The sequence below is a fragment of the Crinia signifera genome, chromosome 6 (genome assembly GCF_055691185.1).
Source record: "Crinia signifera chromosome 6, ASM5569118v1, whole genome shotgun sequence".
In the NCBI taxonomy this organism is placed as follows: domain Eukaryota; kingdom Metazoa; phylum Chordata; class Amphibia; order Anura; family Myobatrachidae; genus Crinia; species Crinia signifera.
In genome coordinates, this window is record NC_139222.1 from 18,507,987 (window position 1) to 18,521,108 (window position 13,122).

Consider the following 13,122-nt stretch of genomic DNA (forward strand, 5'->3'; position numbering starts at 1 on the left):
TGTAGGAGGCCAGCGGCCATTTTCTTGTATATCAGTGCAGCAGCCGTATGTTCCCTGGCCGTGCAGTGAAGTTAGGAGCGGCGGCCATTTTCCCATCGTCTGATCTCAGCCTTTTTTCTATGATTCTATCTTTCCTATAAGGAATCAGGAACAGAGAACAACCTCCATTGCTGTGCCTGGCAGCAGGTAATGATATTACTATTATTATAATTGTATATACTGAGCAGGCAGTGGTGTGAGGCTGCTGTACTGCAGGGGGAGCAGCCTCTGCTTTCTAGTTATAGTGCAGCTGGAGAAGACTCTGGTGCTGCATTATCATTGTACAGGTGGCGTAAGCGAAGGTGAGCGACGTATCAGCCGGTTTAAATCTTGCACTTCAGCAGATGTTAGTACATTGCTCTTGTGGGGTTGGCTGCTGCACCTCCATCATGCACTGCCGCCTTCTCCGACCGATGCCTCCACTCGCTGCTTCTCCTCATTCAGTGGTAGGTGTATTATTAAATGGGCAATGTGATAGCGTACCTCCCAACTGTCCCGATTTTTTTGCGTGACCGGCCTGCTCTTTGGGGACGGTCCCGCATCCCGCCCGGGGCCTGCAGTGTCCCGCGGTGGGGTTGAGGCCGTTGCCCGGTGCTGCCCTGTGGTGAATAGGTGCTGTGCGCACAGCATCTATTCCCAGAGACAGAGGGGCTGGAGGCATGGCCAGCGGCTCATAAAGCGCAGATGGGAAAACAGCGTGACCTCGCAGGAGCATCACTAGCTTAGTCACGTCCCCCTGCCGCTAGACCTGCCCCCCCCCACCCAAAATTTCAGATACACGTCTTTGGCACGCGCAGATTGCCTCTTTACATACTTCAGATGTTGGGAAGTGTGATACTGGTAGATTAGCCGCCTCCTTTTAGTAATACCCTAGTCCAGGGGTTCCCAAACTTTTTCAGTTCAAGGCACCCTTTGGGTCGCTGTGATTCTTTCAAGGCACCCTTAAGCCAAAATAATAACCAAAGTGTCCCTTTTTTTAACAGTACGGTAGTTGGGTAAAAATAATGAGATTAGTATTTAATACTTATTAATTTTTATTATTATTGTTTGCAAAAAAGGATAGTTGGGAGGGTTACAGCAACTACTGTACCACTCCATACACTGCAGAACATTGCCGGCCGTGACTTACTGCCAGTATTTAGAGTGGTTTAAAGGTACCCGTACATTGTGCGATTATTGGATGCGTTTTGGTCCACGCGTTGCATGCAATTTGCTTGCGATTTTCATGGGATGCAAACGGGATCTAGTTCAAAAAGTATGCGCGGATCGCATCTCACCACCCTGTCGCACCGTGTATGGGCACCTTAAGTTCTCTATCTGAATATTGGACTGCACTATAGCCACCTCTCTGGAGTTGCCAATGAAGGGTGGAGGTAGAGACAGGGCCGGTGCAAGGCACCGGAGCACCCCAGGCGAGGGGGGGTGGGGCGCCCCAGTGCCTACGGGGGGGGGTACCTGCGGCGCTGTGTGATCTGGCGGCGGGGTCCCTGCAGTGATGCGCGCTATCCGGCAGCAAGGCGGCGGTGCGGGAAGCGCTGATGGGTTTGAAAACTCGCCGCACGCTGATTGGCTGAATCTCAGCCAATCAGCATGCAGAATGTTTTCAAACCCAGCAGCGCTTCCCGCGCCGCCGCCTGGCTGCCGGATAGTGCGCATCACTGCAGGGACCCCACCGCCAGATCACACAGCGCCGCAGGTACCCGGCACGGACACCCCTGCAGCCTCCATACGAGAGGCGAGGGGCGAAGTGCCGCCCTCCAGTGGCTGGCGCCCTAGGCAAATGCCTAGATTTGCCTAGTGGTGGCGCCGGCCCTGGGTAGAGAGAGTGGAGAGACAGATGGAGAGTGAGAGAAGAGAGGAGAGAGAGATAATTGTAGAATGGAGGGCAAGAGAGTTGAAGAGCAGAAAGAGAGATGGAGAACAGAGAGACAGGAATGGAGAACGGAGGAAGACAGAAAAGTAAGGAGAGATGGAGAGCAGAAAGAGATGGGGAACAGAGAGAGAGAGAAAAGGAGAACGGAGGGATTCCTTTGAATTCCCCCCCCCCCCCCCCCCCTCTCCTGTCCCAGTCCCCTCCTTCCCTGAAGCAATAGGAGCATTTACCTAAGGCAGCCACAGACCTGTCCCCTTGTCAGCCGCGGACCCGGCCGTCAACCATCCCTGTGAGTAGCTGGTGCCATGAAGCTGCTCCTGGAAGCAGCAGGTTGTTGTCCTCAGAGTAGCAGCGCAACAGCCGCTCAAGACTAATGGTCTCGGGGGCTCCCTCCCCCTAAATCCACCCCTGACAGGTTACCGCACACTGAGAAAGTTGTCCTGGGCAGGTAACCCCCGCCCCGGTCACCAGCTGACTATGCACATCCTGTCTGTATTCCCCCAGCGCCAGCTATCTCTAATCACTGCCCGGCTTGCTCACACAGCAGGGGAAAAATACATGCGGCGGAAAGCTGCGCGGTAGGGCGGGTAGGGCGTGCGGCCTGCCGCGGCACCCCTGTGACAGCGCTGTGGCACCCCAGGGAGCCGCGGAGCACAGTTTGGGAACCACTGCCCTAGTCTGTGTGTGTGCGTGTGTGAGTGTGTGTGTGTGTATATATATATATATATATATATGTATGTATGTGTGTTGCAGCGCTGAGTGACATTACTCTTATCTGTGGTATAGACCCAGGGAGCCGCGGAGCACAGTTTGGGAACCACTGCCCTAGTCTGTGTGTGTGTGTGTATATATATATGTATGTATGTGTGTTGCAGCGCTGAGTGACATTACTCTTATCTGTGGTATAGACAGGTCTGGGAGTGTCACAGTGACATCGCTCTTATCTTTATTACTAACACAGGGACCTTACTGGGGAGGTGAGGGGAGTGTCACTGTGACATCACTTATATCTATAGTAATAATATAGGGACGTGACTGGGGAGGTGAGGGGATCTGGGAGTGTCACAGTGACATCACATATATCTATAGTAATAATATAGGGACGTGACTGAAGAGGTGAGGGGATCTGGGAGTGTCACTGTGACATCACTTATATCTATAGTAATAATACAGGGACGTGACTGGGGAGGTGAGGGGATCTGGGAGTCACTGTGACATTACTTATATCTATAGTAATAATACAGGGACGTGACTGGGGAGGTGAGGGGATCTGGGAGCATCACTGTGACATCACTTATATCTATAGTAATAATACAGGGACGTGACTGGGGAGGTGAGGGGATCTGGGAGTGTCACTGTGACATCACTTATATCTATAGTAATAAAACAGGGACGTGACTGGGGAGGTGAGGGGATCCGGGAGTGTCACTGTGACATCACTTATATCTATAGTAATAATACAGGGACGTGACTGGGGAGGTGAGGGGATCTGGGAGCGTCACTGTGACATCACTTATATCTATAGTAATAATACAGGGAAGTGACTGGGGAGGTGAGGGGATCTGGGAGTGTCACTGTGACATCACTTATATCTATAGTAATAATACAGGGACGTGACTGGGGAGGTGAGGGGATCTGGGAGCGTCACTGTGACATCACTTATCTCTATAGTAATAATACAGGCACGTGACTGGGGAGGTGAGGGGATCTGGGAGTGTCGCTGTGACATCACTTATATCTATAGTAATAATACAGGGACGTGACTGGGGAGGTGAGGGGATCTGGGAGCATCACTGTGACATCACCTATATCTATAGTAATAATACAGGGACGTGACTGCGGAGGTGAGGGGATCTGGGAGTGTCACAGTGACATCACTTATATCTATAGTAATAATACAGGGACGTGACTGGGGAGGTGAGGGGATCTGGGAGCGTCACTGCGACATCACTTATATCTATAGTAATAATACAGGGGCGTGACTGCGGAGGTGAGGGGATCTGGGAGTGTCACAGTGACATCACTTATATCTATAGTAATAATACAGGGACGTGACTGGGGAGGTGAGGGGGTCTGGGAGTGTCACTGTGACATCACTTATATCTATAGTAATAATACAGGGACGTGACTGGGGAGGTGAGGGGATCTGGGAGCGTCACTGTGACATCACTTATCTCTATAGTAATAATACAGGCACGTGACTGGGGAGGTGAGGGGATCTGGGAGTGTCGCTGTGACATCACTTATATCTATAGTAATAATACAGGGACGTGACTGGGGAGGTGAGGGGATCTGGGAGCATCACTGTGACATCACCTATATCTATAGTAATAATACAGGGACGTGACTGCGGAGGTGAGGGGATCTGGGAGTGTCACAGTGACATCACTTATATCTATAGTAATAATACAGGGAGGTGACTGGGGAGGTGAGGGGATCTGGGAGCGTCACTGCGACATCACTTATATCTATAGTAATAATACAGGGACGTGACTGGAGAGGTGAGGGGATCTGGGAGCGTCACAGTGACATCACTTATATCTATAGTAATAATACAGAGACGTGACTGGAGAGGTGACGGGATCTGGGAGTGTCACAGTGACATCACTTATATCTATAGTAATAATACAGGGACGTGACTGGGGAGGTGAGGGGATCTGGGAGCGTCACTGCGACATCACTTATATCTATAGTAATAATACAGGGACGTGACTGGAGAGGTGAGGGGATCTGGGAGTGTCACAGTGACATCACTTATATCTATAGTAATAATACAGGGACGTGACTGGGGAGGTGAAAGGATCTGGGAGCGTCACTGTGACATCATATATCTATAGTAATAATACAGGGACCTGACTGCTGGGAATGGGGCATTCTACAGTAACACGGGGGGGATGTGACTGGAGAGGTGACTGATGGGAATGGGATGTCCTACAGTAACACCGGGGGATGTGACTGATGGGAATGGGACATTGTACAGTAACACCGGGGGAGGTGTCTGGGTGATCACTGTATTACTGTGTGTGTCAGGTTCCTATAAGGTGTCAGGATGTCACTGTCTATCTCTCCATGCAGGAGTGGGAGATGTAGAGGAACGCAAGCATCTGTAAAAGTACGCAAAGATGGAGAATCGCATGCACCTCAAATCAGTGGATAAGAAGAGACTTTCATCTATTGTGCAGCAGAGAGCAGGTATGGGGGGCCCCCTATCTACACACTTCATCTAAAGGTGCCCATACACGTTACAATATTATATACATTATCGCATCTCATCCGATCCCGGTTTTGCGATGAGATGAGATCTAGTACAAAAAGTATGTGCAACACATACTTTTTGTACGAGATCTCATCTCATCTGATCTCATCGCAAAACCGAGATGCGATGAGATGCGATATTGTATACAATAATTGTAACGTGAATGGGCACCTTAAAACAGGGTTGCCGACCCTCCCGGAATTACCGGGAGGATCCCGAAAATCGGGTCCTCCTCCCGGCCCCCCGGAAAGGTGGGCGACCCTCCCGGATTCCGGGGGACCCCCACGCCACCCCCCGATTGCGGCGTCTTCCCCATACCTTTTGGATTGAAATTGACAATCCGCGGGTCTCAGAGGAGGGGGCGGAGCTAAAATCGCATCATTTAGCCCCGCCCCCTCCACGGAGATCCGTGAATTGGGGGTTTTAACATCCTAGGGGCGGGGCTTAATGATGTAAAGCTCAAGCCCCGCCCCCCGAACTGCAGCTGCAACTCTCCTCTCCGGGCTTCTCCCGGAGAGTAGACAGAAAAAGTCGGCAACCCTGCCTTAAAAGTCACATTTACAATGTTCTCAGTCACTGTGTGTCTCCTACAGATGGGCCCAGTAACAGAGATTCCCCAGAGAGATGTCCCCGTCCTCTGTATTCCCAGGATAATCACATATATACCATGTCCTCAGTCACTGCTTGTCTCCTACAGATGGGCCCAGTAACAGAGATACCCCAGAGAGATATCCCCGTCCTCTGTATTCCCAGGATAATCACATATATACAATGTCCTCAGTCACTGTGTGTCTCCTACAGATGGGCCCAGTAACAGAGGTTCTCCAGAGAGATGTCCCCATCCTCTGTATTCCCAGGATAATCACATATATACCATGTCCTCAGTCACTGCGTGTCTCCTACAGATGGGCCCAGTAACAGAGATACCCCAGAGAGATGTCCCCGTCCTCTGTATTCCCAGGATAATCACATATATACAATGTCCTCAGTCACTGTGTGTCTCCTACAGATGGGCCCAGTAACAGAGATACCCCAGAGAGCTGTCCCCGTCCTCTGTATTCCCAGGATAATCACATATATACCATGTCCTCAGTCACTGCGTGTCTCCTACAGATGGGCCCAGTAACAGAGATACCCCAGAGAGATGTCCCCGTCCTCTGTATTCCCAGGATAATCACATATATACAATGTCCTCAGTCACTGTGTGTCTCCTACAGATGGGCCCAGTAACAGAGATACCCCAGAGAGCTGTCCCCGTCCTCTGTATTCCCAGGATAATCACATATATACCATGTCCTCAGTCACTGCGTGTCTCCTACAGATAGGCCCAGTAACAGAGATACCCCAGAGAGATGTCCCCGTCCTCTGTATTCCCAGGATAATCACATATATACAATGTCCTCAGTCACTCTGTGTGTGCTACAGATGGGCCAGTAACAGAGATACCCCAGAGAGATGTCCCCGTCCTCTGTATTCCCAGGATAATCACATATATACCATGTCCTCAGTCACTGCGTGTCTCCTACAGATGGGCCCAGTAACTGAGATACCCCAGAGAGATGTCCCCGTCCTCTGTATTCCCAGGATAATCCCATATATACAGTGTCCTCAGTCACTGCGTGTCTCCTACAGATGGGCCCAGTAACAGAGATACCCCAGAGAGATGTCCCCGTCCTCTGTATTCCCAGGATAATCACATATATACCATGTCCTCAGTCACTGCGTGTCTCCTACAGATGGGCCCAGTAACTGAGATACCCCAGAGAGATGTCCCCGTCCTCTGTATTCCCAGGATAATCCCATATATACAGTGTCCTCAGTCACTGCGTGTCTCCTACAGATGGGCCCAGTAACAGAGATACCCCAGAGAGATGTCCCCGTCCTCTGTATTCCCAGGATAATCACATATATACCATGTCCTCAGTCACTGTGTGTCTCCTACAGATGGGCCCAGAAACAGAGATTTCCCAGAGAGATGTCCCGTCCTCTGTATTCCCAGGATAATCACATATATACCATGTCCTCAGTCACTGTGTGTCTCCTACAGATGGGCCAGTAACAGAGATACCCCAGAGAGATGTCCCCGTCCTCTGTATTCCCAGGATAATCACATATATACCATGTCCTCAGTCACTGTGTGTCTCCTACAGATGGAGCCAGTAACAGAGATACCCCAGAGATATGTCCCTGTCCTCTGTATTCCCAGGATAATCACATATATATACCATGTCCTCAGTCACTGTGTGTCTCCTACAGATGGGCCCAGTAACAGAGATACCCCAGAAAGATGTCCCCGTCCTCTGTATTACCAGGATAATCACATATATACCATGTCCTCAGTCACTGTGTGTCTCCTACAGATGGGCCCCAGTAACAGAGATACCCCAGAGAGATGTCCCCGTCCTCTGTATTCCCAGGATAATCACATATATACCATGTCCTCAGTCACTGCGTGTCTCCTACAGATGGGCCTAGTAACAGAGATACCCCAGAGAGATGTCCCCGTCCTCTGTATTCCCAGGATAATCACATATATACTATGTCCTCAGTCACTGCGTGTCTCCTACAGATGGGCCCAGTAACAGAGATACCCCAGAGAGATGTCCCCGTACTCTGTATTCCCAGGATAATCACATATATACCATGTACTCAGTCACTGCGTGTCTCCTACAGATGGGCCCAGTAACAGAGATACCCAGAGAGATGTCCCTGTCCTCTGTATTCCCAGGATAATCACATATATACCATGTCCTCAGTCACTGTGTGTCTCCTACAGATGGGCCCAGTAACAGAGATACCCCAGAGAGATGTCCCCGTCCTCTGTATTCCCAGGATAATCACATATATACCATGTCCTCAGTCACTGCGTGTCTCCTACAGATGGGCCCAGTAACAGGAATACCCCAGAGAGATGTCCCCGTCCTCTGTATTCCCAGGATAATCACATATATACAATGTCCTCAGTCACTGTGTTTCTCCTACAGATGGGCCCAGTAACAGAGATACCCCAGAGAGATGTCCCCGTTCTCTGTATTCCCAGGATAATCACATATATACCATGTCCTCAGTCACTGCGTGTCTCCTACAGATGGGCCCAGTAACAGAGATACCCCAGAGAGATGTCCCCGTCCTCTGTATTCCCAGGATAATCACATATATACCATGTCCTCAGTCACTGCGTGTCTCCTACAGATGGGCCCAGTAACAGAGATACCCCAGAGAGATGTCCCCGTCCTCTGTATTCCCAGGATAATCACATATATACCATGTCCTCAGTCACTGCGTGTCTCCTACAGATGGGCCCAGTAACAGAGATACCCCAGAGAGATGTTCCCGTCCTCTGTATTCCCAGGATAATCACATATATACCATGTCCTCAGTCACTGTGTGTCTCCTACAGATGGGCCCAGTAACAGAGATACCCCAGAGAGATGTCCCCGTCTTCTGTATTCCCAGGATAATCACATATATACCATGTCCTCAGTCACTGCGTGTCTCCTACAGATGGGCCCAGTAACAGATATACCCCAGAGAGATGTCCCCGTCTTCTGTATTCCCAGGATAATCACATATATACCATGTCCTCAGTCACTGCGTGTCTCCTACAGATGGGCCCAGTAACAGAGATACCCCAGAGAGATGTCCCCGTCCTCTGTATTCCCAGGATAATCACATATATACCATGTCCTCAGTCACTGTGTGTTTCCTACAGATGGGCCCAGTAACAGAGATACCCCAGAGAGATGTCCCCGTCCTCTGTATTCCCAGGATAATCACATATATACCATGTCCTCAGTCACTGTGTGTCTCCTACAGATGGGCCCAGTAACAGAGATACCCCAGAGAGATGTCCCCGTCCTCTGTATTCCCAGGATAATCACATATATACCATGTCCTCAGTCACTGCGTGTCTCCTACAGATGGGCCCAGTAACAGAGATACCCCAGAGAGATGTCCCCGTCCTCTGTATTCCCAGGATAATCACATATATACCATGTCCTCAGTCACTGTGTGTCTCCTACAGATGGGCCCAGTAACAGAGATACCCCAGAGAGATGTCCCCGTACTCTGTATTCCCAGGATAATCACATATATACCATGTACTCAGTCACTGCGTGTCTCCTACAGGTGGGCCCAGTAACAGAGATACCCCAGAGAGATGTCCCCGTCCTCTGTATTCCCAGGATAATCACATATATACCATGTCCTCAGTCACTGTGTGTTTCCTACAGATGGGCCCAGTAACAGAGATACCCCAGAGAGATGTCCCCGTCCTCTGTATTCCCAGGATAATCACATATATACCATGTCCTCAGTCACTGCGTGTCTCCTACAGATGGGCCCAGTAACAGATATACCCCAGAGAGATGTCCCCGTCTTCTGTATTCCCAGGATAATCACATATATACCATGTCCTCAGTCACTGCGTGTCTCCTACAGATGGGCCCAGTAACAGAGATACCCCAGAGAGATGTCCCCGTCCTCTGTATTCCCAGGATAATCACATATATACAATGTCCTCAGTCACTGTGTGTCCTACAGATGGGCCCAGTAACAGAGATACCTCAGAGAGATGTCCCCGTCCTCTGTATTCCCAGGATAATCACATATATACCATGTCCTCAGTCACTGCGTGTCTCCTACAGATGGGCCCAGTAACAGAGATACCCCAGAGAGATGTCCCCGTCCTCTGTATTCCCAGGATAATCACATATATACCATGTCCTCAGTCACTGTGTGTCTCCTACAGATGGGCCCAGTAACAGAGATACCCCAGAGAGATGTCCCTGTCCTCTGTATTCCCAGGATAATCACATATATACCATGTCCTCAGTCACTGTGTGTCTCCTACAGATGGGCCCAGTAACAGAGATACCCCAGAGAGATGTCCCCGTCCTCTGTATTCCAAGGATAATCACATATATACCATGTCCTCAGTCACTGTGTGTCTCCTACAGATGGGCCCAGTAACAGAGATACCCCAGAGTGATGTCCCCGTCCTCTGTATTCCCAGGATAATCACATATATACCATGTCCTCAGTCACTGCGTGTCTCCTACAGATGGGCCCAGTAACAGAGATACCCCAGAGTGATGTCCCCGTCCTCTGTATTCCCAGGATAATCACATATATACCATGTCCTCAGTCACTGCGTGTCTCCTACAGATGGGCCCAGTAACAGAGATACCCCAGAGTGATGTCCCCGTCCTCTGTATTCCCAGGATAATCACATATATACCATGTCCTCAGTCACTGCGTGTCTCCTACAGATGGGCCTAGTAACAGATACCCCAGAGAGATGTCCCCGTCCTCTGTATTCCCAGGATAATCACATATATACCATGTCCTCAGTCACTGCGTGTCTCCTACAGATGGGCCCAGTAACAGAGATACCCCAGAGAGATGTCCCCGTCCTCTGTATTCCCAGGATAATCACATATATAACATGTCCTCAGTCACTGCGTGTCTCCTACAGATGGGCCCAGTAACAGAGATACCCCAGAGACATGTCCCCTTCCTCTGTATTCCCAGGATAATCACATATATACCATGTCCTCAGTCACTGTGTGTCTCCTACAGATGGGCCCAGTAACAGAGATACCCCAGAGAGATGTCCCCGTCCTCTGTATTCCCAGGATAATCACATATATACCATGTCCTCAGTCACTGTGTGTCTCCTACAGATGGGCCCAGTAACAGAGATACCCCAGAGAGATGTCCCCGTCCTCTGTATTCCCAGGATAATCACATATATATCATGTCCTCAGTCACTGCGTGTCTCCTATAGATGGGCCCAGTAACAGAGATACCCCAGAGAGATGTCCCCGTCCTCTGTATTCCCAGGATAATCACATATATACACAATGTCCTCAGTCACTGCGTGTCTCCTACAGATGGGCCCAGTAACAGAGATACCCCAGAGAGATGTCCCCGTCCTCTGTATTCCCAGGATAATCACATATATACCATGTCCTCAGTCACTGCGTGTCTCCTACAGATGGGCCCAGTAACAGAGATACCCCAGAGAGATGTCCCCGTCCTCTGTATTCCCAGGATAATCACATATATACCATGTACTCAGTCACTGTGTGTCTCCTACAGATGGGCCCAGTAACAGAGATACCCCAGAGAGATGTCCCCGTCCTCTGTATTCCCAGGATAATCACATATATACAATGTCCTCAGTCACTGTGTGTCTCCTACAGATGGGCCCAGTAACAGAGATACCCCAGAGAGATGTCCCCGTCCTCTGTATTCCCAGGATAATCACATATATACACAATGTCCTCAGTCACTGCGTGTCTCCTACAGATGGGCCCAGTAACAGAGATACCCCAGATAGATGTCCCCGTCCTCTGTATTACCAGGATAATCACATATATACCATGTCCTCAGTCACTGTGTGTCTCCTACAGATGGGCCCAGTAACAGAGATACCCCAGAGAGATGTCCCCCACCTCCTTATACCCAGCATTGTACAGAGGAGAATTACAGGACCCTACAGGAGGATCAGGTAGGTGGGATTTAGGCTGTGTCAATATAGTAACATAACAAAGTTTTCACTATATCATTCCTTCTCTATCTGAGGTACGAGTACCCCAGGGTACTTTCTGTGGTGTACACGTTTTCTGTATTGGTGGTGCTGGGGTAAATCTGTGCCATTGGGGTCTCTAGCTCCAGGTACCCTAATAACATGAAAACATTACACTATATAAATAGTACATATGCTTTATCTGAATAAGTTCTGTCTGTGATTAATAAGCCGTTCATTAGTATATGTGTTACTTAGGGTGAAGATCTGACCTATATTAAGGTAGTTATAAAGGAGGAAGAAGAGACGTATCTGACTCATATTAAGTCAGAAGTTACAGAGGAAGAAGAGGAATATATGCAGGGTGACCAGCAGTGTAAGGAGGAGGAAATCCCTACAGATATCAGCACCGGTGAGTAATAATCACTTATTACAGAGAGTCACATATTCTCCTTGTTCTGTCACTACAGCAGCCTCTTATCCTGCACCCTCCTCTGTCACTACAGCAGCCTCTTATCCCCCACCCTCCTCTGTCACTACAGCAGCCTCTTATCCCGCACCCTCCTCTGACACTACAGCAGCCTCTTATCCTACACCTTCCTCTGTCACTACAGCGGCCTCTTATCCTGCACCCTCCTCTGTCACTACAGCGGCCTCTTATCCTGCACCCTCCTCTGTCACTACAGCAGCCTCTTATCCTGCACCCTCCTCTGTCACTACAGCGGCCTCTTATCCTGCACCCTCCTCTGTCACTACAGCAGCCTCTTATCCCGCACCCTCCTCTGTCACTACAGCGGCCTCTTATCCTGCACCCTCCTCTGTCACTACAGCGGCCTCTTATCCCGCACCCTCCTCTGTCACTACAGCGGCCTCTTATCCCGCACCTTCCTCTGTCACTACAGCGGCCTCTTATCCTGCACCCTCCTCTGTCACTACAGCGGCCTCTTATCCTGCACCCTCCTCTGTCACTACAGCAGCCTCTTATCCCGCACCCTCCTCTGTCACTACAGCGGCCTCTTATCCTGCACCCTCCTCTGTCACTACAGCGGCCTCTTATCCCGCACCCTCCTCTGTCACTACAGCGGCCTCTTATCCCGCACACTCCTCTGTCAGTACATCGGCCTCTTATCCCGCACCCTCCTCTGTCACTACAGCGGCCTCTTATCCCGCACCCTCCTCTGTCACTACAGCAGCCTCTTATCCTGCACCCTCCTCTGTCACTACAGCGGCCTCTTATCCCGCACCCTCCTCTGTCACTACAGCGGCCTCTTATCCCGCACCCTCCTCTGTCACTACAGCGGCCTCTTATCCCGCACCCTCCTCTGTCACTACAGCGGCCTCTTATCCCGCACCCTCCTCTGTCACTACAGCGGCCTCTTATCCCGCACCCTCCCCTGTCAGTACAGCGGCCTCTTATCCCGC

At 50.2% G+C, this 13,122-nt stretch overlaps 1 protein-coding gene across 3 annotated transcripts in view; it reads left to right on the forward strand.

Annotated features, from left to right (window-relative positions):
- Positions 1-13,122, forward strand: part of LOC146010093 (oocyte zinc finger protein XlCOF7.1-like) — a 212,185-nt gene that overhangs the window by 194,669 nt on the left and 4,394 nt on the right. The window contains exons 1-4 of one of the 3 annotated variants that reach the window (XM_083151007.1): positions 76-186; positions 4,988-5,104; positions 11,585-11,682; positions 11,959-12,112. The exons of the other annotated variants lie outside the window; for them this stretch is intronic. Of the exons in view, the coding sequence (XP_083007133.1) occupies positions 5,035-5,104; positions 11,585-11,682; positions 11,959-12,112 (322 nt within the window). The 5' untranslated portion in view covers positions 76-186; positions 4,988-5,034. Of the gene's footprint in view, positions 1-75; positions 187-4,987; positions 5,105-11,584; positions 11,683-11,958; positions 12,113-13,122 lie in introns of those variants that run through there. 3 annotated transcript variants of the gene reach the window in all.